Genomic DNA, 26,669 nt, shown 5'->3' with positions numbered 1-26,669 from the left:
AACAATAGCTACCTCAGCACACAGGTCACTCATCCATACTAAAAAAAACATAATTGTCCCAGCAAGAACGGACTATCAAGTTCCAATGAAGTACACGGATACTCCATTCAGCACTATCATCCCTCACAGAGACGAATGGCTCGAGGGACTCCTAGGCCCCGATGGAGCCATAAGCATCTTTACGGAGGAGGAATATACTCTGAACAGCTAAACATAAGGCAATGATTCAGGCTTCCGGATCACTGTAGCGTCTTCCAAGCGGAAGTTACAGCAATCAGGGAGGCTCTGTAATGCCTTCATACGGTTGCCGCCACGGCAACCCATCTCAACATCTACGGCGATAGCCAAGCTGCGATCAGATCACTTAACGCAATCTCCTCGAACTCGGCTACTGTGGCGAACTGCCGCAAATCTCTTCACGAGATGGCTCAGCAATTTGTTATCAGCCACCGGGACATCGAGGGCAACTGCATAGCGGACGAGCTGGCCAGATCTGGTACTACGACCTCCCTTCTCAAAGATAAGGAGAATATTTGGATGCCTATGGCCACCTGTAAGCTCATCATAAATCAGCAATACAAGCGACTGACAGACGAAAAGTGGCAAATAGGGTCACGTTGTCGCATAACTCGGCAAACATGGCCGACCGTAGACAAGAAGCGAACCTTAGGGCTCTGCAAACTAGGCAGGGAACGATGTTGCGCAGTCATACGTTCCCTCACAGGGCACTAGTAGGCACCCACGCTAACAGGTTGGGTGCCCCACATAATAATTTCTGCCGCAGCTGCAGAGACGAGGACGAGGAGGAGACAGTGGAACACCTGTTCTGCTCCTGTCCAGCTCTCAGCAGAAGAAGGCTACAACACTTAGGCTCTGCCTTTCTAAACGACATATCGGAGATGTCTACGTTGTGTCCCAGGAAGATCGAAAACTTTATAAGAGCATCTGGCTGGGGCAACTGCTGACATGAAGTCTCACTTGCAGGAAGGGAATGATCCCAAGCGGCATAACAATGGGTCGAAGCCGGCTTAAGTGTGCCGGGCCCCGAGCGAGCCTGGCAACTATGACTAGTTTAGATTTAAGCCAGGGAGGCATTTGTTGTTTATTTCAAATTTGGATTTTTGATTTGCCACTGAAGGCCTTTTGATTTTATTAAGTTTCTTAATATAAATCCAAATAATAATTATCATATTGAAACATCAATAAGAGCATAGTTGAACATATATTTAATCGCCGGGTCTGAGTGTGTCGGATGAAATTTAGGGTTAGGGAAATGGCCCTTGTCTGGACGCACGCGAAAAGCCGATGTAAACGTTCTTCCGTCTGAGGAAGAATGCCACGCGATAGAAGCGAAGCTCAAATATTACAAAAAATTATTAAGTGGATGGGGATGAATGATCGTTGCTACTGTAGGTATTGTTTTTGTTGTTGGTTTGGACACGCTTGAATGCGAGGCGAATGCGGAGTACGCGGCTGTTCCCGTCTGCACTGCGCTCGCGTACAGTCTGACGCTCGCGTACAGTCTGACGCTCGGCCGAGGGGCTCCACTCAAGGGCATGATGTACAACTGCACGAACAGTCAGCAGAAGGGGCTGACTGGGAGGACTATCGCAATCAGGCTGTGAGACACCCACACCCACATCACCAGCCGTGGGCGAAAGCGAGAAACGAGGCGTCAGCAGAAGGGGCTCACTGGAAGAACTATCGCAATCAGGCTGTGAGACATCCACACCCACATCACTAGCGATGGGCGAAAGCGAAAAACGAGGCGACAGAAGAAGGGGCTCACTGGGAGGACTATCGCAATCAGGCTGTGAGACACCCACACCCACATCACCAGCCGTGGGCGAAAGCGAGAAACGAGGCGTCAGCAGAAGGGGCTCACTGGAAGAACTATCGCAATCAGGCTGTGAGACATCCACACCCACATCACTAGCGATGGGCGAAAGCGAAAAACGAGGCGACAGAAGAAGGGGCTCACTGGAAGGACGATCGCAACCAGGCTGAGAGACATCCACACCCACATCACCAGCCATGGGCGCAAGCGAGAAACGAGGCGTCAGCACAGACGGCAGCATGTCGGTAGTCGATTGGTGGACCTCCACGGGGTGCGATGAATTAACCTCCAGCTCGCCTTCCTGCAAGAAAACACGTGTAAAGCAACTTCACATATGGATCAAAGAACACTCAAAATACATTGCGGGCAGTTTCGAAATTCTGGTTTTCCTGGTTTGCCTCGATTCGCTGCATGGTGGACATTTCTACGGTCTGCAAAAGCTGCTTAAGCTCTGAAGTTTGCATTCCTTCCACATAGACACCAGCGTCTGCGGGTAAAAGATATGTAGATATCTTAGAAGAGTGTAAATCAGATTATGTGCACTGTACCTTTGAGTATTTTAACCATTTCGCGGTAGGATTGGCTGCGCAATTTCATTTTCTTTTTATTTGGAAAAATCACAAAACACACTAGAGACACCGATAAATACAAAAACTAGCTCGTTTGACATAACGGCAGCTCGTGTGCTGCCTATCGTAGCTGCTTTTTAGTTTTACCATAACTTAGTGTGACCATAGGCAGTGGGGGTCAGCTGGAACATTCTGTTTTAGTTAGAGCGCGATAGGGTGAAACGGCCAATCTAGCTTAGGTTAGGTTAGCTAGTGGCGGCTGTCAGACTCTCTAGTAGCCGGGTTTCGGCCCCTTGTGGGATTTTCTTAGGATCTTCGCTCTTCCCTTTATCGGGGGAGTCCGTTTCTGTGGGTCAATATTGCTGTTGTTTCATGAGTGATGAGTGACCTATGTGCTGTGGTGGCAGTGGTCGGAGTCTCTTAGACAAATTTCTGCCATTTCTGCCTGCTTAGAATGCCATTTAGCGCATAATTTGTGGTGGTGCGGAGAGCTCCACTGATGCAGAGCGCGAGCAGATGTTTGGTGGCCACCACGCTGGGAATCCGTAGAGTAGTATTGGTCTATCTATCGATAGATATACCCATTGGATTATGCTTGGGCCCATGCCTTATTTTAAGCCAAAGGCTATTTCGCATGTAATTATGTATGTAGTGGCACCGTCGCTGAAGAAATTGTTTGCGGAATTCTTTTCCCAAAATTTTGACTTTCAAAACTCGGGAAAAGTCGATTATTCAAAGATAACTTGCAGCCGATCATTCAAATGTTGAATTTTGCCGTTAAATTCCTGTGTTTTTTACACTCAACAGAATGGGCTTATAGGTTAAAAAAATATATTATTCTTTTTAGTTTTAGTTTTAGCGCTGTATAAATTTGAAGAAACGTATTAAAAACGAGGGGGAATGTTGTGAGTTGCTGCGGAGACCGCAACTCTACATTTATACCCGATACTTAGTCAGTATGGCAAGAAGTTCCTAAAGTCGCTTGACCAACTGATGCAGAGGGCGGCAGTCCATTGAACTTTGCCCAGCTGATTGGTCATTGTCCTTTTTGTTAGGGCAGGCCTCCACACAGTGACTCCGTAGAGTAGGAGGCCACAGGACTATGCTTGGGTTCATGCCCCACTTTAGGCCAATAGCTTTTTTGCAAGTGTAGGGTGCTGTCGTTGCCTTCTTCACTCTATCCTTGACATTCAGGCTCCAGTTAAGCTTTTTGTCAATTACCAACTCTAAGTAACTGGTACTGTCACTGAAGGAGAGCCTGTATCCGTTTAGTATTGGGGGGTTGGGGGCGGGACCTTGTATTTATTTGAGAATAACACGAATTCCGTGTCCCAATCCGCGCGATTCTGTCTATCCGGACAATCGCAAAGATAATTGCAACGTCGTCCGCGTATGCCACCACAGAAGAGGAAACAGGACTCCACCATGCGGGGTTCCTCTGTTGACATACCTTGACTGGGTGGACGATCCCTTCGATTATGTCACCGTCCTGCGTATGAGCAATTGATCAATGAGCATCACCAAGTGACGGTCCACCCCCAGTGAGGTCAGTGAGGGCTTCTGTAATAGCGCCCGGTATGACGTTGTTGAAGGCTCCCTCGATATCGGGAAAAGCTATTAGTGAGTATTCTTTGAGATGCAGAGATTTTTCTACATGCTGCGCACTTGAGTACTGCTGAGGACTTATGGTTGTCCGTAGTTGCAACCCTATAAGTCTCTGAAAGGTTTTGAGGAGGAAAGACGATCAACTGATTGGTCTAAAGTCTTTCGGGTTTGAGTGTGAGGCTTTACCTGCTTTAGGGATGAAGACTATCCCAGCCTTAGGCAATGCTTGTGGTATTGCACAAACCGAAATAAAACTGTAGGTATATTTTAAATATCTATATTTAAAATCGGATTTTGTATTACTACTTACCGATGATCGCAGTGTACAAATAGTCAAGCGACTTTAGGAACTTCTTGCCAAGCACCCCATCCACATCGCACTCAAACCCAACCGTGTCAGTAAAAATGTTGTTTATATTTTGCACCACTGAACCCGGATGCAGACGCTGATGCAAGCCAGAAATATTGTGATGGTAATATTAGATATACCATAGAAAATACGTATTTGACTCGATGACCGTTCCCAATCCTTATACCCTATATGTTCTAAAAATAAGTATAGGGTGTAGATGTGTGGTGAAAAGCCCCATAAAGTAAATACATACATACATAAATATATTCTTGATCAGCATCAATAGCTGAGTCGATTGAGCCATGTGTGCTGTCCGTCCATCCGTCTGTCCGTCCATATGAGCGCATAGTGCTCAGAGGCTATAAGAGCTAGAGCAACTACATTTCGTATCTAGACTACTGTGATATGTCACTGTTACAAGTGTATTTCAAAACTTCACCCCACCCACTACCGCCCACACAAATAGTCGCGGCGTCTGCCGGAGGAGAGCCATACTGACTAAGTATCGGGTATAAATGTAGAGTTGCGGTCTCCGCAGCAACTCACAACATTCCCCCTTGTTTATTTTTATTTTGGAATTAATACTCAACTCAATACTCAACCCTACAACATGAATTAATTATCATCTTAGTCGACCTTTAGTTCCGTCCGGGCTTATAGTTCCGATGCCTGTACCCCTAAATCTCATGCTGACTAAGCATATATATACTTTATAGAAAACGCTTCCTTGTGGGTGTTACACTCATCCACTTCCTTCACAGAACTAATATGCTCCTATACTCTGCGAGTACTGGCTGTAAATAAGGACTATAAAATAACTATGCTTTATGAACTATGCATTTAACTGCAAAAATAACTTTTCACGCAACACTTATTTTAACTAACAAGTTCTGACGATGGGAGTCGTAACTAGTCTATTCAGTAGTCAGTTTGTACAGGATGGGCCACTTCTTATGTCGGTAACTAAGCATTGAAAACTTTGATGTTTACCAAGCGATTTCTATACTTATATGTATGTACATATGTAATTATGTATGAGGTATTTTTGTTTCAACTTTGTTAAATCAGTTTGCAATTTATTTAGAGTTTTAAATACGACATGAGCAAAGTTTTTTCAGTAAACAGAAGTTAACGAATATTTGTAGAGTACTGCGCATTACAGTACTATTACTATTAATGTACTTTTGAAGCGATTCATGGCTAAACTTCTTCCGAATTAACGTTTAATAGACATGGCTTGTTAATAAAATTAATCGTTGACTGACTGGCCTCCCAGATCTCCATCTCCAGATTCGACTCCTCCGGTGCCAAAGCAAACATTTGTGCCGAAATCATCGCTGTACCGCCCGAGATGATCGAAGATTTCTGCTCAGTGAGAGAGCGAGTTTGCATGGATGGTGTTTTTCTGTTTTGTCAGTGAGCAGATTGCAATATAAAGAGCTGAACACGATTAATTGCGAGCTACAGTAATTATTTTGTATTGTTTTCAGTCTCTCTCCAACGAAGTACTGGCTGTATTACCTCGATCAGTCCGCCCGGGGAGGCGCTCACTGAACGAGGAAGATTTGACATAGATCTTCGCCCTTTATGCGGTTTGTGAGAAGTTTTGGAATACAATTTGTTTCGTTCATCGAAAATTGACTCTCACGAGGTACTCTGTGCAACATTTGTATGTTGTAAGCGTATATAATTTCTGTGAACACAGAACACCCAATTCCCCGAACTGGAGCGGAGTGGTTTATGGAACATTAACGCCGGCGCTATCATCCTTGGTTCTGGTAATCACGGCAGGTTGTCGCCCGATACTCGTTTGCCTGCAGCTCTGACAGTCAGCGGCAAGCACAAGCAAAACTCACCATGGAAGGACCTTACCATCGGCTTTGGTATGCCTGAGCAAAGGGAAAGTCCCACAGCGCAGCGGCGACGACAGCGACAGCGAAGCAGCAACAGCAGCAGCTCCAATGCACGGGCCTTGGATGGAGCGCGTGGTGGATGGCTAGTGGAGCCGAGCGTGTCGCACGAGTCGCACGAGTCGCAAGGGGCAGCCGAAAGGCTGGCGCTGCTGCACTGCTGCTCCTGTCGTCAGGCAGAGTGGAGCCTTATAACTCACCACACGGCCAGCAGCAGCACAGTCGTCGGCCGGCTATCGTGCGCACTTGTAACGGAGCGGACCGTAACGGGATTCAACGGAGCGCCGACAACGCACGCGGCAAAAGGACGTAAGAAAGCGTTTGAAGTGTGGAAAATCCTGTGGCAAAGATCGTTAGTCTGCTTGCTGTTGTTGTTGTTCTTGTTGTTGTTGTTCCTGGTGACTGGCTTTCGCGTTTATTGGATTTTTAGTTGGGGAGCACGTAGCCGCCTCTGATGGTGTTTTTTTGTTTTGAATTTTTTTTGATAAGTGAAACTTAACCGCTTTTGTGTCGCATCCCTTGCCCCGCGACCGTGGCTGCGTATCGGTGTGCGCGCGAAAAGGAGTGAAAAAGTTATTAATCATTAAAGGACATTTATGTCGGGCTGTGACACACGCACAAACACACACGAGCAGAGGATACATTTTATACATATGGATATTCGCCCACAATTTAGTTTACTTTGTTTTTGGATTTTCGGGGTCTCGTCAGAGGACCTCTTCGGTTTTGTATTTTCATTTTCCCCCGGCCATTTGCGTTCTGCGGATAACTAATGTTTTCTTTCAGAAGTAATCTGCGTTTTTTCACATTACTTGAGTAACTTGAGTGTTTTACACCTGGTTTTGAACAACTTCGCATTTCTTATGAAAGTTTGCGAATGCAGCTATCAATCTTCCCTCAAAACTCTGCAGCTTAAGCTTACCGTTTTTGGAAATAGTAGTCTTTCAAATGCAGAACTATTATTTTCACAAAACTTGGCTGAGGCATCGTTTATAACTATGCCACCGTTCGATTTATACGTTGGAAATCAAAAAAATTATATTATTTCTGTACAAAAATACACTGAACCAGAGGTACCGATAGGTACATATGTTACCAAGATGCCCTAGATGACGCGACGTTTATTAATTAATAATATTTTAGTTTATTTTGACTTTCGAGAAAAATACCGCAAAAAAACATAAATTTTTCATTTAAAAACATAATGTTTCCCAAAAAGATATTTTATTTTATGCAAAAAAAGCTTACCTTTGGAAAAAGTTAAAAAAAATATAAATTTAAAAACGTTGTCATGGATTTTTGGAGCTCCGAAACGTGAGTTTGGCCGTGGCATAGTGTCATTTATTATCTGATGTCAATGCTTTGTTGGGTCTCATCCGCTGTCCCTGGAGTCTGGGGACTCTGCGACAAATTTGGCAACATGATTTTGAAAACACCGGCCAATGCATTCATTAGATAGTTAGGTGCTGGGAAATGGAAACGACCACGCGAATGCACGCAGGAGTCATACGCTAAAGGACCAATGAATGGGTGAATGGATACCGGGTACTGATGCTCCAACAGATTCGTGAATGGGTCCAGTGTACACGTGATACATTGAGCTTCTCCATATGGTCAATTTGTAGCCAATGTACTGTGGCTTTTTTCCGTAGAAATAAAGAAAAAGTTAGAAGTACTCCACGAAACATTCGCTTTGAATCACTTTTTGATGCGATGCTATGGTTTTGTATAAATAGTGTCTCTGATTGGGAGTTTTTTCTTCAAAGTCCAGGATCAAATTTCACTCAAATAGATAGCTCAAAGATTTTCCAAAATTAGTGCTATGTTTGTTTGTAATTCTTCTTTCATACGTAGATGTACTTGTGACAATTTTTGATCAGGAAGTTGTGTGGGCTTCAGTTGTAGATCTGTCTGTCTGGAAATAAATGTGTGTGATCATATTCAGTGGGAACCCTTGGACTACGAGTCTGTGTGCCCGATGTGGTGGCTTTTCGTTTGACAAATTATGCAAATGATGGCTCATTTGTAGGCCTTCTCGTCCGTTCGAGACGCTACAGGCTAATATGGGAGTTGACTTCTGAAAGTCCTTTCTTCCAGCACGTAACTAAGTGGATAAGATAAGTGAAAGCTATTCCAGCACAATGGACCTATTCGTCCGTTTGGGAACGTTGGATATTTTGCAAAATTAAACACAGTAATATTCAGTTCATATGTATGGATGTACGATACATATTTATAAACTGTGGCAAAATCTGTAGCATCGACTCCCTTTCTTTTAAGTGCGAGTACTTAAATCAGCCAGGACGCAGGGAATAGAGTGGAGGGATTCTCCGCTTCTCGCTATGGCAGCGCGGCATGGCAGCGCACTTTACGATTCGATTGAATCCTCCCGGTCACATGGAGAAGTGAAGAGAAGGACTTACGAGTGTCGCGAGTACCCAACGACATTCACTTGCACGAGATTGGAGCTGGAAGCAGGAGTGTGTATGGGATTTGTGAGTCCTACTGGGACTCGGACTCGGACTCGGCTGGGACGCTGCCGCAGCTGTTAAACTCTCATTGTCTCTGCCGTGATTCTTTTTGACAACGATTTATGAAAATTGAAATTCTTGTTTTATTATCCCAAACAAGGCCAGGCCTGGCCTCGGACACGGCGATGGGGATGGCGATGGCGGTGGGAATGGGGATGGCGACGGGCTCTCCATTGTTGGCATTTGAACAATATTTTATGCAAAGTAGACTAGCCCGGGACCGTTTCACAGTCGGTGCCGCCCCCATTCCCCGGCTCCTTCCTTGGCGGCATTGATTTACAGTCAAAAGGTAGCGGGTTACCGCCTCCCCCTCGAGTGAGGTGCTCGACCTACTTTGATTTCGTTTGCCGTGCTTAGAGTTCATATTTGTGCGTTGTCGATTTTTTGTTTTTTTCTTTTTTTTTTCGTAATGCCTCCGACTGCCCTTCTGCCTCGTGCGCCCCTTTCGTATTTGGCCGATTGTTTCTTGGATTTCGTTGGTTCGATTTACCAGCCCTAGCTCCATATCCAGCAAGAATTCCGATTACCACCGGATCCAACACCCCCCGCCAACCAACCCCCCCGGCCCATCACGGCCCGTTATCACACAATTCCCATAATTCAATTTTTGTTTTAATTTCCGCTCTTGGACGTAAATTTAATTTCCACACTAATAGATTGCTTGAAGCGTATGTGTATGTGTGTGTGTGTGTGTGTGTGTGTGTCAAGGGCCAAAATCAACCCAACCCAATCATATGTGCCCTGCGTATACATAGGTTCGAGCTACAGGGACTCCAGACTTGGTTCGGTCAGATCAGTGCTGCTCAAGAATGTCGATGGAGTCGAAGCCACTTACGTGTCCAGGGCTGGTGCTGCTACTACTGCTGGCCACGGCCATGCCGCTCCCGATGGCAGCGGGCGGGTCCTGCCGCGAGGCGCAGCTCTGCTGCAACGGACGCGACTCCTCGTGCGTGGTGCAGAAGGCCCCCGTCAACGCCATCATTGAGGACCTGAGCGATAAGCCCTGCTACTGCGATCACGCGTGCCTCAAGCTGGGCGACTGCTGCGAGGACTTCAAGGACCACTGTGGGGGTAAGTACGAAGCTTGGAGGTAATTTCTGGGACCTAATGCCACAATTTTGGATTCACGTGCTACTCACATGCCGTCATGTGCTGCGCTTTGAAGTGATTGAGCAAGGCATCGTTTGTAGTGTCCTGCTGCTATCCAATAGCATCTAAGGACATAAATATCTTGAATATTCTTTGTTAGAACTGTCTGAACAAGAACCATCCATCGAAACACCGCCAACGAGCACGTTCTCCGGCATTAAGATACTCGGTTAATGAGTGGTTTTATTTGTTGATTTAATTAATTTACCATGGTAATATTATATGTTCTTTAGTAGGATCTATAGCATTACTATCGGGTTAGAGTGGGGGCCATTATCAACCCCCATCAGATTACAAGTGAACATCTATTCTAGGGATAACAGAGGATCGAGAGCGTCGCCCGTGGCCTTGCGACATAAGACTTTGCTGAGACTATCGATGGCTACACTTTATCTTGATGTATTATTTTGTATCTTTAACTTACCATCAACTGAGGGATATTAGATGGCTTAAGACATACATACAGTACGTATGTATGAATGTGGGTACTCTGCTTGCGCGTAGAAGGGAAATTGATTACACAGCCCCACAATAATGACGTTGTCCGCCCGGAGAAGGTGGCAGTCAATCTTTATTTATTTTGGGTCGCTGAATCGACTTTTTCAAACTGTCCGGCAGCTGCTGCTGCTTAACAAGCTGCTGCTCTGAAGCTGAAGATATCAAAAGTCGCAGTCGAAAGCGCAAACAAAACACAAAAACTGACGACTGCCGCAGCACAGCACAGAGCCAGTCATCAGTTTTATTTTTTTTTTTTCTTTTTAGTTCTTGTATTTTATTCAAGGGCTTTGAATGGGGAATTTTTTCGGCCTGCGGGTGTGTAGCAAACTGCTTTCTGCAATTTGCCTGGCGACCCACGTCGCGATGCTGCGGAGCCACTTACATTGTGAGTAAACTCATCAATTGTGCGGAGCTACGGATGCACTATGGGCACTTTTCGGCTTTTATTCTCTATATTTGAGCTTGAATCCTTTTATCTAACAAGCATTATGGGCACTATGGGCTCTTTTCGGCTTTTATTCTCTATATTCGAGCTTGAGTCCTTTTATCTAACAAGCAGTATGGGCACTATGGGCATTTTTCGGCTTTTATTCTCTATATTTGAGCTTGAATCCTTTTCTCTAACAAGCATTTGAAAGTATTCTCTCATAGAACACAAAAAAAACGTATATTATTTCTGATCTAAAGAATTAAACATTAAATTAGCCATATCATCTATTACTCTGAATACCTTCTATTAATAGTCTCTCAGGCATTTGAACTTCAGACAAATTATACTTTTCAAATTCGGAATAAAAAAAATTGTATTTATGCCAGGGGATATTTTGCACATATGCATTCCTGCGGATTCGATTGTAAGTTACTGGAATACCGCTCACGCAGAATCGTTATAGTATGTTATCTGCTTATTCTTACAAATTTGTTTAATAGCTAAAATATTAAAGAAAAGGTGCGGTTTCGTAGACAGGTTGATTGGAAAAACCGCTTGCCAAAATTTAAAATAGAAAAATTTCGCTTAATGCCGCTAGAAATCATACATAATTGTAATTGAATATGAAATTATTGTATTATCGTAATCGTCCTGCCGTCAGGCGGAGAGGGTGGGCATGGTTTGCTGCTTGCGGTGGTTTTTAAGCGCCGCTTGTTCTGGCCAACTTCAGAGAGTTGGCGAGAGTTCATTATCAAAGGCCAAACTTAAGTGATGGGCAAACTTACCGACACATGGAAGCACACAAATAGAAGCGCACACACGCACACACACGCACACACCAGCACACGCACACACTTACACTTACCAATACTAGCATGGAGGGCCAAATTGAACGCGGAATCCTCGACATGACTGCGGCTCCAGACATAACTACGACTATGGTCGTAAAAAGACCAACTTAATGGCCATATCCCTAGCTAAGAGTCTACATTCATGGTTCGTTGGGTCCATGTGCGCGTGTGTGTGTTCGTGTCTACAGATACAATTTGTTCTTCTGCACTTCTTTTTTTGTGCCTGGCTTAATACCCGGTACTCAGAGACCACAGGAGTATATGTATGTATGTGTACAATTTGTGACAATGTATTTAATAACCAGAAGACACCGTTCCCGACCACATATAGCCCACACAGGCATCGTATGAGGCTCGATCAGCATCAAGAGACGATTGGATATACCCATCCTGATGAGCACCAATAGAGCTTACGACTAAATCATAATGCATACTATATGTACATATGTATATATGAGTACCGTATCGAGTACCGTACTGAGTATCGGCACGTCGAGTCGCGTGCCAGCCGGGGTTAGGGGAGAATACAATGGCTAAAGGGCTTTAATTTTATTACATACAACAAATAAAGTCAACGAACATACGCCGGCCTTCCATATTAAATAAGACGCAGACATGCGAGATACTCGTAGAAAGACGCGTGGACAGGCAACGGAAGGAGGGGGCGAGTGAGCAATAGGGATGGGGCGGAAGGATGCACTGGCACAGATAGGGACTTTGCCCAATGTTGGAATTTTTCGTGCCAGCTGCGGCTACAAGCTAAAAGATGACAAAAAATACAAAGGAGGAACCCGAACAAAAAGTAGTAAAAGTAAAAAAATAAATACAAATTACAAACCGCGTCTGTGCCAATGAACCAGAAGTACACAGGCAGGATCAGTAGCTGGAGGTGAAGAGCCGCAGAAGGCCGCGTCAGAAGCTTATTTAATTTTTCATTTAATTTGATTTAATTCGAAGTTACACACCACTGAGACTCCTGCTGGCAACTGTGTGGCGCCTCACTTGGATCACCTCACAGTGCACTGTGGGCACAAACGGCCAACCAGCCCGTAAAGTAAAGTCAAATAAACTATTGACTGTAGTTCGAATAGAACCCCTGAACGACTTGACCGGGCCATCAATTTGTACAAATATAGACTTGAAGGAATGTTCATTTGGGGATGTTCGGATTCTAATCAGCGCAATGCTCACCCTCCGAAAACGAAGCGAGCAATCATCGGAGAATTGATTAGATTCTTTATAATTTTCTTGGACCGATGATGAGCTGCTGAGGTATCAGTAACGTTGGAAGGATGGCAATATGATCGTCCAGACCTAGCCATACTTGGGCCTTGTAACCCTAAGTGGATCGAAAACAACAAGATTCTGCAAGTTTTCCAATCAAGTCCTGAGTCTAGCTCTTTATACTTATTAACGAATCTATACTCGCTCTATCTCGCAGTCGTTTATTTCATCGGGTTTTTTGCAAGTTATCAAAAAAAAAACTTAGATTCAATAAGAAATGTGGTAATCTTGATAATCATTCAGTACTTGATAATATGTATGTTATTTGGAAGATAATGTTTTAAATTTGTATATCTCCGCTTCAGAACAAAATGATATCTGATAATTTTATAAAAACAAATGAATTACAAAACATTATATCGTATCACCATTAGGCAAACTTTGAAATATGCATATGTATATGTATATGAACTATTGTTCTTTTTTGCCGCCATATTGGCCGTTCCGCCCACTGTACACTACGCCCTGGAACGTTTGTGGGGGAGAGGAAGGGGAGCGAATGCCGCCACAGGTACAGATACTCCTAGAGAGGAGACAACAATGAGGAAGACCGGCAGACAATGACAGAAAACACGGCGCGGCGCGTCGCGACGTTTGACATTCATTTGCCTGTTGGCCCTGTCAGGGCAGGAGGTAGTTCGTCCCGCAGACAACGTCTGAGCAAGACAATGAATGGCATGTGTTTCGGAGAGAACAGAGCTACGGACGGGTAAATGAATCAAATGAGTTCAGATGCTGACGAAGGAGTAGATGGTTTCCGTCTGCGAGTGAATGATTCAGATGAGCACCGCTAAATGCCAAGCATTGAGCTATCTGTCGTCAGTTCGAGGAAGGCAGGAATGGTCCCCAAGTAAACGAGTGACGTGGATAGTAAGTGCATGTTCACGACACCCTCTGTCAACTGCGAAATTCGTCCTTTTGCGGCAAAGAATTAACGGAATTACATATAAATAATATATGTAAACAAATATATGCAGACTTTTTGACTCTTGCTAGTGTCCTTCTGCAAAGTAAATGCAAAGCGTACAGAAGGGGCAAGGGCCGAATTGGGAACACTATGGCAACAACAAATCGCGAACAACCATCGATCTTATTTTTTTAGCTAAAGACAGAATGACAAAAAATATGGTACAACTGCTCTTCGATTGATGAAAGGTTGGTAGTAAGTATTTAAGGTACAATAAAGCTAATTATAAATTCGTATCGCTGTGCTAGGTTCTATTGTACATATGTATGCCTACAGGTGTCGTTGGGCCCAAGATATCGCTGGCAAAGAGGCTGATGGAGAAACAGAAAAGGAATCGAAAAACAAAGAGAAGCATCATAAAACGTTATTTTGAGAATACCCTTTTATTGGCACAATCAGACCCTAATTAACCTAATGGAATTCTTAGCCTAATATCATATTTATTTACAATTTAGGGCATTAGGCCAGCTTTATGAATTTTAATATGTTTTTTTTTGGTTTTTAATTTATTTATGGAATTGAAATTTAATGAGAAGATCTAAGAAAGTTAATTAAACTGGGAAGCTGCTATGTCGTTGTTGCTTTTGGGCAAGAACGCGGTAAAACACGGCACAACAACCACAAAGAAAATCACAGATCGGCCACTATATAAGATTGTATGTTTAGTATTAATGAGGCACAAATTTACTACTACAATGTGAGTGGGTGATATATATAAAAGTATATATGTAGAAAGATTTGGGTCTATATAGATGCATTGATAGCTGTCCGGCAGGCAAAGTCGAACAGACAAAGGGGGTGCTGAGGTTCTCTGGGTTGGCGCTGGCGTTGGCCCACCACCCAAGACCGACTTTTATCACAATCGTACCTTGGATTAAGTTTTCTGTTGTGTTGTTTATTGTAATATAATACATATTTTATTTAATCATTACACCACAGTTTTGTTACAAAGACGTCTTTCTGTCTTTGGATTAATTTCCTTATGCTGCATGCTGCATGCACTTGGCATTATTAGCTGTACCCTCTGACAGATCATAGATCAAAGCACAGAAGGTTATACTATAGAATAGCATGGTTAACCTTTTTGAGCTAAGCTAAAGCTTTATAAAAGCTTTGCCCTGTCTTAAGCTGCGCTCTCACGTGCACGGTTCGTCGTACTCCCGAGAGATGAGCTTTCATTGATAAAAGCTTCATCTGATCTATGCTGCGCTCTCTGGAATATGTCCATACATATGTATGTATGCATGTAGAATCAGGGTGGTTCACTTTTTCAATGATAGAATAAGAAAAGCTGTTCCCAAGATTTGTAAGGACAACATTTTCTGCATTGGGTTATATGCTTGCAAACTTAAAAATTTTATATTTTTGCCACCTCATTTCGGCTGGTGGCCCACAGTGCGACGGAGGGCACAAAGTAAAATAAATGCGGATGAAGCCATAGCTGTCAAGTTAAAAAGAAAAACGATAGTCAACAACAGGGCCCAGTCGGGTCATAATGTTCTGTTCGAATTGAAGACGAGGTCACTGCTGGCAGGATAGATAGCAACGAGTCCGAGGATTGGGAAATGATGAGCCTTTGCTCTGGGATTCATTTTGGATAACACCATTCAACAGCCAAAAGAAGCTCTGGAATCAGATCCACCTTTTCTGATAGATATGTGGCTCCCAAATGTAAAATTAATAACGGTATTTTTGTGGATGGAGTTTTTTTTGTTTAAGATTTTTTTCCAGAGGTATCATTGCGTTTTTTCTCATAGTTTTAATATGCTACACATCAAATTGCATCGAAAAACGACAAGAATCGAATTTATTTTCGATTTATTTATTTTCCTGAAGTCGAAGGAAAAAAGCATAAAAAATACCGCATAAAAATATCAATTGTTCATTTGAATGCCTCATATTTTCCAGACGGTGCGCTTAAGGTACAACATGTACAGTACCGACTAGGAGCTGCATTCATTGGCTTTTCAAAACTAAAACGCAAGCTTACCTCTGAAAAAACCCCACTGGCCCCGCTCTAAAACAAAATCATAGTTCATTAAACATTTTTTGACCCCGAAACCTATCAGAAAAAGATGGTATCGCTCCCTTTCAAGAAAAGGTTTTGTTGACCAGTGTAAGGAGCCACAAAAATTCGCGTAGTGACACACACACACATACATACATCTACATATGTAGGTACTACCATACGTCCATCTGTACGTGCTACTGGTGCCTCAATCAATCAAGTCGCCTTTGCGGAGGAATACATGAATGAAACCAGTGAAAATAATAGGTACTATGTCCCAAGTCCCTCACATGCCCTGTGCCGTCCGTGTCCCAAGGGTCCCAACGAGGGTCAACGGAACTGTCGAATGGCCTGTTATAAGGGACCTGCCCAAGCAACTCGTCAAACTCCCATAATTCACGCTAATCAGCTCGCCAACAGGCAGCATGTGTGCTCCACATGGGCGGGGACACCAATCGAGTTCGAAACATTTCCCCATGCATCTTTATTCTGCCTTTTTATTTTCGTATTTCATGCGTAATTGACGCAGCCATTTAAGTGTTCGGGCTTCGGGTGAGCGAAAAAACGTTCACACATAAAGATCATCCGAATGAACTATCCTTTGAGTTGAAGACTACACACTCGCATGAGCAAATATGTAGCAAATAGTCACTCGCTGAGTTTATTCATGCTCGTCCTCGTGGTCGCACAGTGGGGCATCAGCCGAAAAGATGTGAAAAAGTCATTTTTCTGAGTAAGCGCTTTGGATGATAAATCTGTCACAGATATAAACATCAAACCGCTTAATGAATGAGAAGCTGAAATGATTGAATGAAACAAAATTTCAGAAATACTCAGGAATATACATATTTTTGTGGAGACAAGTTGGTGTTGAAAACTAACACAAAATTAAGAAGAATAAACCTATGACCTGGTCGAATGGTCGAATGTCCCACTGTGCATAGTACCGATCAGTTTGATCAGAAACGACTAAACATGGCTACTTCCATGGGAAGGTTAACCTAGATCAAAATATTAAATGCAATAGAAACAAATTTCCATATAATTCTGTCCCAATATTATTATAAAAACTTATAGAAGGTTTAAAATTTAACCAATTGAAATTTGACTTTATTAACTTTCATGAGAAAACCTATTATAATCAGCAAAAGCTAATTATTTCGATATTTTATTATTACGTCTTCCTTTATTATTATCTTCCATAAGAGAGGTGATTCTTGATAAAAGTTCTTCCACAAAGATTTTCCAACATATTTAAATACCTAAAAAAATCTGAGAAAATGGTTCAGTCTCGGCTATTGGTATATTTGCAGCTCTTGGTAGTCAAGGAAATTTTTATTTCGCGCGACATGAAGTACGATACAACTTATTATTAATGAAAAGCTTCAACGTGTACCTATTATTATGATCAAGTGTGTACGAATACGCAAAACACTAAATGAAACAAGAGGGAACTTTGTGAACCGCAGCTAGGGCCGCTACTCTACATTATACACTCGCACACTGCACGAGGAAGAGTATGTGAGAGAGAGACTGAAAATGAGTAAGAGCGTGGAATTTCATTTGTTCATTCTGACGATTATAATGATCCGATTTAATCCAGTCTGGTAGACATAGATATTCTTTATTATTCGGCGTTTTCGGTTTTATCGTATCTTCACGGATTTTAGTTCTTTGTAGGGGGGGAACGTGGAAGGGCGGAATTTCGATTGCTCTAGCTCCTATAGTCTAGGAGAGAGATCTAGGACAGACATAGGCCCTGGAGGTCTATGATATCGAATGATGAAAATGGGTCGAAGCCCAGCCTTTGGGTACCATCCTCGTTCGCCTCACTGGGAACAGAGGAAATCTACGTAGCTGGGTCAAATTCAGCGCCAGGTCAGGTTGGATGGAACAAAGTTGGCTAGGTGCCAAGTCGAAGCCTATTTGAAAACTCTCAGAGCTAAGGCTACAATGGAGATAGACTGTAAAAATAATAAAAAATCATCCGAAAATTACGGGACGGGTCTCGGGAAGCACCCACAGAACAAACAGACGAGCGTCAGCGTCAAACAGAAGATTGGGCTCATACGGAGGCTGACCCGAGACTGCCCGAACCCCCGAGACGTGAGCCTGGTCACCAAGTGGCTGGCCATCTTGGGCCACACCAACAAGGAGGAGGCGCTGGCCCGCGACTATTTACTGGAGCTCATACACCACCAATTGAGGGAGTCGAATCGCCTCTCATCGCCCTTCACGAAGCTGGAGAGCTACAGGCGGGAGCTGCACTCAGTTCTAAGGGAGGTGGGCCGACAGCAGCTGCGGCGGCTCGGGCTCCTGAAGCGGCAAAGTACGACGGCGTTGCGGGTGCCCAAGCCCTCGCGGGCGAGCCTAATCGCCCTCCACGCTCATCCCCCCAAGCCCCAGGCCAGCAAGGAGGCCATGAAGCAAGTGTGGAGGCAGAAAATCTATCAGCTGGACGAGCTCGAGGCGCAGTACAGGCGGGAGGAGAAGCAGTTAAGAGAGTTCCGATCGGCAGCCGCAGTCGCAGCCAAGTCCAAGGAAGGCCGCAAGCCGCCCCAAAAGCCGGCCCAGAAGCCGCCCATGGTGTTGACCGTGGTACATAAAGAGCTATTGTGCGGCAAGGAGGGAAAGAACGAAGCTAAGACGAAGGCAAAGTTTACGGATGTACCGGCTTCGTGTCCGCTGTTGGCCGAGCGCAACAACCAATATCGCCAAAGCAGGCGCCAGACGATCCTGGAGCGCAAGGAAAGGGAACGCAGGGAGCGGATCCAGCGCGAGTACGAGCGCGAGCAGCAGCGGCTCCTCAGAGCCGAGCGGCAGCAGAAAGAGAAGGAGCTCCTCGTCAGCAATCGGGCTGATCGCGAGAAGGAGCACCGCGAGCGGAGCCGCACAGTGCAGGAGAGACGCCAGCACGAGCGCCAGCTGATCGAGAGCCGGAAGGAGAGGCAGCGTCCCCGGGAGCTTAAGTCGAGCGAACAGGGCCAGCGCAGCCGACCGCTCTTCGAACGGAACCAAAGCGGGCGCCAGCTGCAGGCCAATCTACTTCGCCGGCAATCGTGTTGGCTTTGCAATGGGACTGTGAGAATCGAGGAGAGTCTGGGCCTGCGCATCCATCTGGATGGCTGGATGTGCGATGTGTGCCAGCAGAATGTGCGTCTCGACCCCAAGGTGGTAAGGAGCTGCAGCTTGGAGCCGCAGAAGAACTCCAGTTCTAACGCCAACGCCAACAACAAGAAGCTGGCCAAAGGAGAGCGCGACCGTCAACAGATGCTTGAGATGGAGATGGATATGGAGATGCCTGAGCCCGAGTGGCACAGGCAGCGATCACCTGAGAGGAGCTCAGACGAGGAGAGCAGCGCAGAGGGGAAAGCAGGCAAGGACGAGCAAGGACCCAGAAGAGGGTCTACGAAAAAGAATGGGAATCCTAAAAATGTGACGTCGGAAGAAAAGCAGAGACCGACGGATGTTCGGGAAAGTCAAAAGAGTATAAATGAGATGAACGCAAGAAAAGTACTCAAAAGTAATGGTGGAGAGGGACAGCTCGAAGCGGAAAAGCGGAAGGAGGACGCAATTCGATGGGGGCGGAAGAGGAGAGAGAGCGAAGAGATCAAACGAAAAGAATCAAATGACATTGAAAACAGGGAAGAGCAGCACCAGAGGAGGGCAACAGAAAAGCTTGAAAGGAAAGAGCTGGAGAAGAAGTCGAGTAAGGAGCCTGAAAAGAGGGAGGTGCCAAAGGACCGTGGGATAGTGAAGAAACGGTCGTGTGAGGAGTGGATAGTCAAAGAGGGAGCGCCGGAGGGATGCACCGATGAAGACACCATTTTGCACGAGAGTAGGTCGGCGACGGAAGGGGACATGGAAGAGGAGCAAATGGACAGAAGAAGGGAAATGCAATGGGATTTGCTGCTGAAGGTTTTGCAATCGGAAAAATTTAAGAGACGACGTCAAAGCCAAGAGACGGTAGACTACAGAAATGCGTTGAAAACAAAAGAAGAGCCTGAACGGAAGCCCAGCAGGTATGATACGCTCGAGGAAGCACAGCAGAGGAAGGAGCTCAGACGGCGAGAGTCAGAGGAGAGGCGAAAAAGGGAGCAGATGGAACTGGCAGATGCGAATGAGAAGCGAGCAAGGAAAGACCTTGAAAAGAGAGCCAGCCTTCGTCTGCATGAGGAGGCAATAAAGAGGGAAAAAGAAGAGTGCGAAAGGAAGGAGCTTGAGAAGCAGAAGCTGATGATTGAAAGTCAGATAATGAAAGCGTGCCCCTGGCAACAGTGGCCTTCGCTGGGAGCACTGAAGAAAATATTTATCGAAGAAATGACTTCGGCTGCGACTGGTCCACAGACGGTAGAGGAAAAGGACAATCGACGAGAGGGAGGCAGGGCAACGCAGTGGGATATACCACTGAAGAAAAGACAATCGAAGGAGAAGAACCCGCAACATCAAAGTCAAGAGCCAGACAATTCAAGAAAAGAGGTGGAAGAAAAAGATGGGCTTAAGTTGAGGACCTGGCCAGAACAGGCCGTGAGAGAACAGCGGGAGGAGGAGCTTCGTGCTCCAGAGAAGCAGAAGCAGAAGATAGAAAGCCAAGATCTTCGACGGGAAGAGACCAAAGAGACCAAAAGAAGAGAAGGCACGGAAAAGAAATCCAAGGAAGAGCTCCGGCTGCAGCCAGTGCAGGACCGAGGATCGCACGAGGTGCGCGAAAAATTAAGACAAAGTAAGGAAATTCAAATCAAAAGAAGCACAGACCTCGAAAGGGTGTCCAGAAAAGAAAAGACCGAGTGTGAAAATCCAGGGAATGTCAGACTTCACAAAGAGCTTTCGAGAATTGAAAAATTGAAAAATTATATAGAAAAAAAAGAAGTCGAAAGAAAATCCAGTGAAAAAAAGCTCGAACGGGAGCTCCGAGAGCAGGAGCGTATTTTAAAAGAAGAAGGACAGAAGAATAGCGAAAAAAAACAGGTCAAATGGAAGGAGAATCAGATCAAGACAAAGGAACAGCCAGAAAAGAGAGCCAAGGAGCCAGATCGTGCGCGTGAACCAGAGGACGAGGAGCTCAGACTTCGACAGGAGCTCAAGATGATGGAATACGGAAAGAAGAGCTGTCTAAATGTAAGGGAAGAGCCCACTGGGAGAGCCACGAAGGAAGAATTAGAACGGGAACAGGAGCCGAATGATGACCGAATGCGAAATGGTAAGGAAACGGAAGGTCTGCCAAGAGAAGCGCTCAAGCGGAAGGAGGAGAAGGAGAGGAAGGAAGAAAAACCAAAAATAATAGCATCGGGATACAAGCTCGACCGCGAGCAGAGAGGGAGGGCGCGCGCACAGCAGGAGGAGCGACAGAAGAGAGAAGGTGAGAGTCAGCACAAGTTGAGAGATTACATAAAAAAAAGAGAAGAGCTCTATGCAAGAGAGATGGAGGATGAGTTTAAGCGGCGACATGGAGAGGACAAAGGCACAGAAGAACTCGATGAGAGAGGCAGTGAAAAACTCGAATCTAGAGCTACAGAAGTGGAGCTAAAAGGTAAACACGTGGAGCTTGATCAGAAAAAGTCTAAGAAGGAGATCGAAATTCGTAGGAGAAAGAATAATAAGCTTGAAACAATGAGTAAAGACCCAGAAGATCTTCCAAAGAAATCTGGTGGAAACGGAAACGAGTTCGAGGGGAGAGCAGAAGACGAAGAGCTTCAACGGAAACAGGTCGATAGTTTGCAACAATTTTACGAGCAGTTGAAAAGGGCAGAAAAAGAAGAACTCGAGTCCAAGGATACGGAGGTCACAGGGAGGGAAAACAAGCAAACAAAACTGGAGGACAAGCGATCGAAGAGAGCGAATCTGAGAGAGAAACCGTCTACAGCTGGAAAAACAGAAGAGCTCAATGAGCAGCTCCCAGGATACGCAAAAGGAGAGATGGGCTCCTCCAAAACCGCGCTCCTGCAGAAAAAGGAAACAAAGGAGAGCGAAACGGTAACTGGACAGACGCATCCGTCTGTATCTCGGACAGAAGCGGACAACGCTTTCATGGAAGTTCTTTGTGATTTCCGGAAGAGATTCCTGGGCAGGGCCACGGGGCGTACCAGTTCCTTGACACAGCCGCAAGACGAAGGGAGCAAGCCCATCAATGATATCCAGGGTCTTTATCAGGTACTCCATGAGCTCAACCAGAACGTGACTCGCTCGCAAAAAGTAAGTGGCAGATGTTTGGCAACTATCCCGGAGGACGCTGATCGCACAAAATATGTCAACCTCCTCCACCAGGTATCCGAGCACACTCGAGCGCCGAGTGCACCGAGCGCATCACTCCAAAGCACGCCCAAGGAGTGCACAGAGAACCACGCCCATACCACGTCGGAGCAGACTAGCGATTCTGGAAAGGAATTGCAGAGAGAAACAAAACGGACGACCAGGCCACTACCGCGTAAGCAGCAAAGCATCAGTGGGATCGGGGACCAGGCCGCAGCCTGGTACGCTTCGTACTACGAAGCAAAGATGAAAGTTGGTAGTGAATCGAAGGCTCGTTCCAGCTCAAGTTTCGAGTACTTCGCTCCAAGACCTTCCATGTCACAGCACGAACGATGGGTTCGCTTTATGGAAACCGACGAAGGCACTAGCGTTGGCGATACAGAGACTAGTACCGACGTCCCGGATCAAGTCCAGGGCATGAGCTGTCCGCAGAAGAAGACTTGCGTGATGGAGCAGCAGCAGGACGCAGAGGAAGTTGAGCAGCAATCAAAGAACACTCAGATGGTTTCTCCTCCAGTGAGCTATTGCACGCGAAACGGAAGGAAGCGCTTTCGTCCAAAGTTGGCCAGCTACCAGCTAAATCGCAGGAAGGGACTGTCCCGACACCAAGAGCGTCATGTTTTCTGCCCCATTCTGTCCGGAAAGGGAGAAGCCAATGAAGATCCAGAGGCACTGTGTCGGCGACTGCAGACCGATAATGCGCTGATGGAGAGAAAGATCGCCGAGGCTAGGAGGAGGAACCGCGGAAAACATATCGCGGTGTCAATGATGAGCGGGGCTGCAAATGTGGTCAGACTTTTCCAACTGGGAAGGAGGACCCAGGAACCGAAACCAGAAGAAACGAGATGGACGGAACATTTCGGGGACTTACCCCAGGACTTCGACTTGCCAACCTCCACGTTAAGAAAGATAATTCACAGTGAGTCACAGCGGGCAGTGGAGCTACCCGGCCGCATTTTCCAAACAATATCCAAGGCTCTGCACAGTCGTGGTGGCCAACTGACTGGCAGCCTCCTCAAGTGCATTGATACGATGGATGCAAGCCTGGAGGAACACCTGCGAAGTGTCCTGAACAGCCAGTTTGAGGCGTGGCACGTCCCTGACCTCTTGCAGATGGCTGCCGAATTGGAGGACGAAGAGCGGAATACGGCTACCAGCAGCCTAGCAGAATCCTGCAGGGCTACTAAGGAGTCCCACCAGCAGCATTGGAAACAGTTGTCTGACCATTTCATTAGCTTGACACAAGCAAGCTTCAGCGACCATTGTGACGTGGAGGACGACCTCGTGCAAGCTGCATTCCAGACTGTCGTCAAATCTTACACGGCCTGGAGCAGCCGGCGACTTAAAAACGTGGCACGAGATAACTAATCTATCTTTCTTATATATAAAAAAAATATATAAAATGTTTCGCAGAACTACTAAAACTACCTTTTTTCTTGGTCACTAGAATTGAAGGAAAAGTAACATTAAAATTTAATTTTTAGCCATTGTAAATCTTAGATTTATTAGAAAAATAAAAGAAATTATTTCAATAATGAGTACTGCCTCCCTTCTTCGAAATAACTTCACGTAGTCCACGTAGCTTAGGGAAATCTCGCTCCAGGCACGTTGCTTTCCTCCTTCGCATACTTTCTGCGCAAGCCAGCCCCATACATTTTCAATAACGTTAAGATCTGGAGAATATGGTGGAAGTAAACGACTTCACTACTCGAGCGTTATGAATCGGGGCATTATCTTGTTGGAAAATCCATGGTAATGGTCCGAAGAGATCATTTAACTTTGGGAATACGGATTCCAACAGTGTTTTGAAGCGCTCACCGTTCATTTTCTGATCAATAAAAACTCAATCCATTGTACCATAAAAGGTGATGGCACTCCACCTTCTCGACTGTGATGGCGGCTTTAATACAGCTCAACTTTTCGCAAATCATTAAAATAATATTGAAAGCCATTAGGTCCGTCAAAATTAAAACGTTTTTCATCAGTAAAGACCACCGAACGCCAATCATTAAATCGAGTGTCAGTTTGAACATTCCACGTCATGTGTTCCTTCGCATATTACAGCCGTTTTTCTTTATATATAGCTTTTAGAGGTTTCTTAATTTTTAAACGCTTTAGATGTTTAGCACTTTTGATTGTACGCTGGTTTTGCAAAAGCCGTACTCTTACTCGTCTCTTTCGAGAAGGTTGTACGACCAGATGTTGTCAAAGTATACTGTATCTTGCGAGATAAATAACAATATTGAATGTGTCCTGGCCCCATTGATGTCCAAAGTTGCCTATATCTCACATGCACACCCCAAATACCTCCTTTAACGTCTTCGATTGAGTGCCTTGTAGCCGTTCTCGCAGTTTTCCGCAGTTTTTTGCAGTTTTTCAGCCTGGTGACGTGTCAGCAGAGGGGGCTGCCAGCATTCATCGTGCTATCCTGCTATCTACCTCACCCAGGCCGCTTATTTACCTTATCTGTATGCATCTGTGTCAATGTTCATTTTAATGTACTACTCGGTCTGCCATCGCTGCCAGAGACGCCTAAAGTCGAACTCAGTTTGGGAAAAATCAACGTGAATGGAAATCGAAAATCGCACATAAGAACACGACACTTAAGCCATTGTGCTGCATCTCTCCTGGCCAGATCCTGCCCTTGATCTGCCCAGGTTTCAACGCATTTATGGGCTCCACTTCGCACAGTGGGGCCTCAGACGAAAGTATTTTACAGAGAAGCGCCTTGGATAATGAGAGTATGACTTTTTAGAAATTTAATTTTTAAAAGTTTTTAGCAATCTATTGAAAAAATGCAAGACAATGCTGTGGTCTTGGAATATTTTCCCTTCAAAAACATTATGTTTTATTAATTTTGCAAGCTGCAATGACCGAAGGACCCTCTGTGCGACGCCCAAAGTGAGGGGGGTGTGGGATAAAAAGCAGTTTCGGGACTGGCTGTGGCTTTTGCAGTTGTCTGCTCTGTTGTACGGGTATGTGGTGCATTATTCTCACCACTTAACCTCAACTCACAACTGCTCCAAGTCTGGCTTTTTTACCTCACGTCATCAGCAGTTTTCCTTTGTGTGCTCTCTCCTTCCTTGCCATAATAAATTATGTCAAATTAATTAAATCGACGACAGTCGCTGGCTGCAAAGGAAGTTGCGTGTTGGCCTGATGGAGAATTATACCATCCGAGTATATACATATGAACGCGGAGAAAGCTGATCCGACCGAATTGCACAAATCGGATATGAGCCTGGCGAATGCGTATTTCCGATTAAAACCAGCATTTAATTCAATTATTTGAATGGAATTCAATACGATTGTGGCTGCACGGGCAAAGCTAACACTCTCTCTCGCTCTCTTTTCACCAACGAATCACCATTTCTCGCTCACTCCGCCAGGGGGCGCACACGGAATGAAGAAGAGTGTGTCTGAGGGAGGGTAAACCATGGGAAATAATTGTCTTTATTCTGGCTATAATAATTATTCGATTCTGCAATCTACGTTCTCGGATTTTCCATATCTTCGAAATTGTGAATACCACAGATTTTCATTCATTGAGGGGGTAGTAGAGGGCGAGGAAAATTCAATACACAAATCTTGATGCAGTATGGTATCACAGGAGTCTGCACACAAAATGTGTCTGCTTACAGTCTTATAGTCTCCGTGAACTAGGCCACAGACATGATGGATAGGCAAACGATATATCGGCTCGGCTAATGACGCTGACGAAACGCTTCCTTCCTATAATCTTTGAGTACCTGGTATACCTACACGAGTCGGATGGTGATGTCGATAAGATATTCTTGCATTTACTTGTCGCCAAAAGGTATGCCATGATTTGGTTAATGCTCTATCAATTGCATCTAGTGCCTTTTCCGCTCGATGAACCAGCCTCTATTCTTCCCGGATCTGCATCCAGTAGATTTCTGTTTATGGAGTTTCTTGATGAAAACTTCAAAAGCTTTAATGGAACACAATACCAATGGCCATTTTTCTGTACATATTTTCATATACATACATGCTTGATAATGCTTGCATAAATTTTGCGGGGTATCCAATGGTTTTGTCACGTAAATACATAAATAAACATAGGTATGTATGTATATGTACTTATATGGTCATCTCGGCTCACCTTGTTTAGCCCGGCACTACAGACGCTTAATTGGAAATTTTCCTAAGTATGCTTTGACTAATGAGTTTTTCAGCAAGTGGGCAAAACAAAGGAATCGGAGCACACAGGGAGTGTGCTTATGTGTGTGTACAATATTTGTGTGCAGTCTGAAAAGCAGAGAAGGGGGACAATAGTAAGCAGGCTAGGCTGGCAGGCTAGGCTGGCAGGCTAGGCCTCTGGCTGGCTCTCTGGCTGGCTGGCTTAAAAGGTAACGGTTCCAAAAAGTCGGCTGGCAAATGCACATTAACAAAAGCAACGCACACATAG

General features: G+C 45.0%; 2 protein-coding genes across 3 annotated transcripts in view; one reads left to right on the top strand and one right to left on the bottom strand.

The window, feature by feature from the left end:
* Positions 1-1,191: 1,191 nt before the first annotated feature.
* LOC6600731 lies at positions 1,192-2,434 on the bottom strand. Its single transcript, XM_026992864.1, has 3 exons — positions 2,386-2,434; positions 2,197-2,324; positions 1,192-2,138 (listed from the first exon to the last, which is right to left on the bottom strand). The coding sequence occupies exons 1-3, from the start codon at positions 2,432-2,434 to the stop codon at positions 1,377-1,379; spliced, it is 939 nt and encodes a 312-aa protein (XP_026848665.1). The 3' UTR covers positions 1,192-1,376.
* Positions 2,435-6,513: 4,079 nt separating this feature from the next.
* Positions 6,514-26,669, top strand: part of LOC6600734 — a 103,699-nt gene continuing 83,543 nt past the window's right edge. The window contains exons 1-2 of one of the 2 annotated variants that reach the window (XM_026992884.1): positions 6,514-6,582; positions 9,560-9,875. In XM_026992884.1, the coding sequence (XP_026848685.1) occupies positions 9,614-9,875 (262 nt within the window). In that variant the 5' untranslated portion in view covers positions 6,514-6,582; positions 9,560-9,613. The other variant, XM_026992885.1, reaches the window with a different exon arrangement.

The sequence above is a fragment of the Drosophila persimilis genome, unplaced genomic scaffold (assembly GCF_003286085.1).
Source record: "Drosophila persimilis strain 14011-0111.01,24,50 unplaced genomic scaffold, DperRS2 tig00000793-arrow-arrow-pilon, whole genome shotgun sequence".
Lineage (NCBI taxonomy): Eukaryota > Metazoa > Arthropoda > Insecta > Diptera > Drosophilidae > Drosophila > Drosophila persimilis.
Note: the sequence above shows the minus strand (reverse complement) of the source record. Positions and strands in the feature narration are given on the sequence as shown.

Bases quoted from the DNA above. Each gene is read 5' to 3' on its own strand.
- LOC6600731 (XM_026992864.1), bottom strand. From the start codon at position 2,434: ATGAAATTGCGCAGCCAATCCTACCGCGAAATGGTTAAAATACTCAAA. The intron at 2,325-2,385 runs GTACAGTGCACA...TTTTACCCGCAG, and splicing joins AATGGTTAAAATACTCAAAG to ACGCTGGTGTCTATGTGGAA. The intron at 2,139-2,196 runs GTATTTTGAGTG...GTTTTCTTGCAG, and splicing joins ATTTCGAAACTGCCCGCAAT to GAAGGCGAGCTGGAGGTTAA.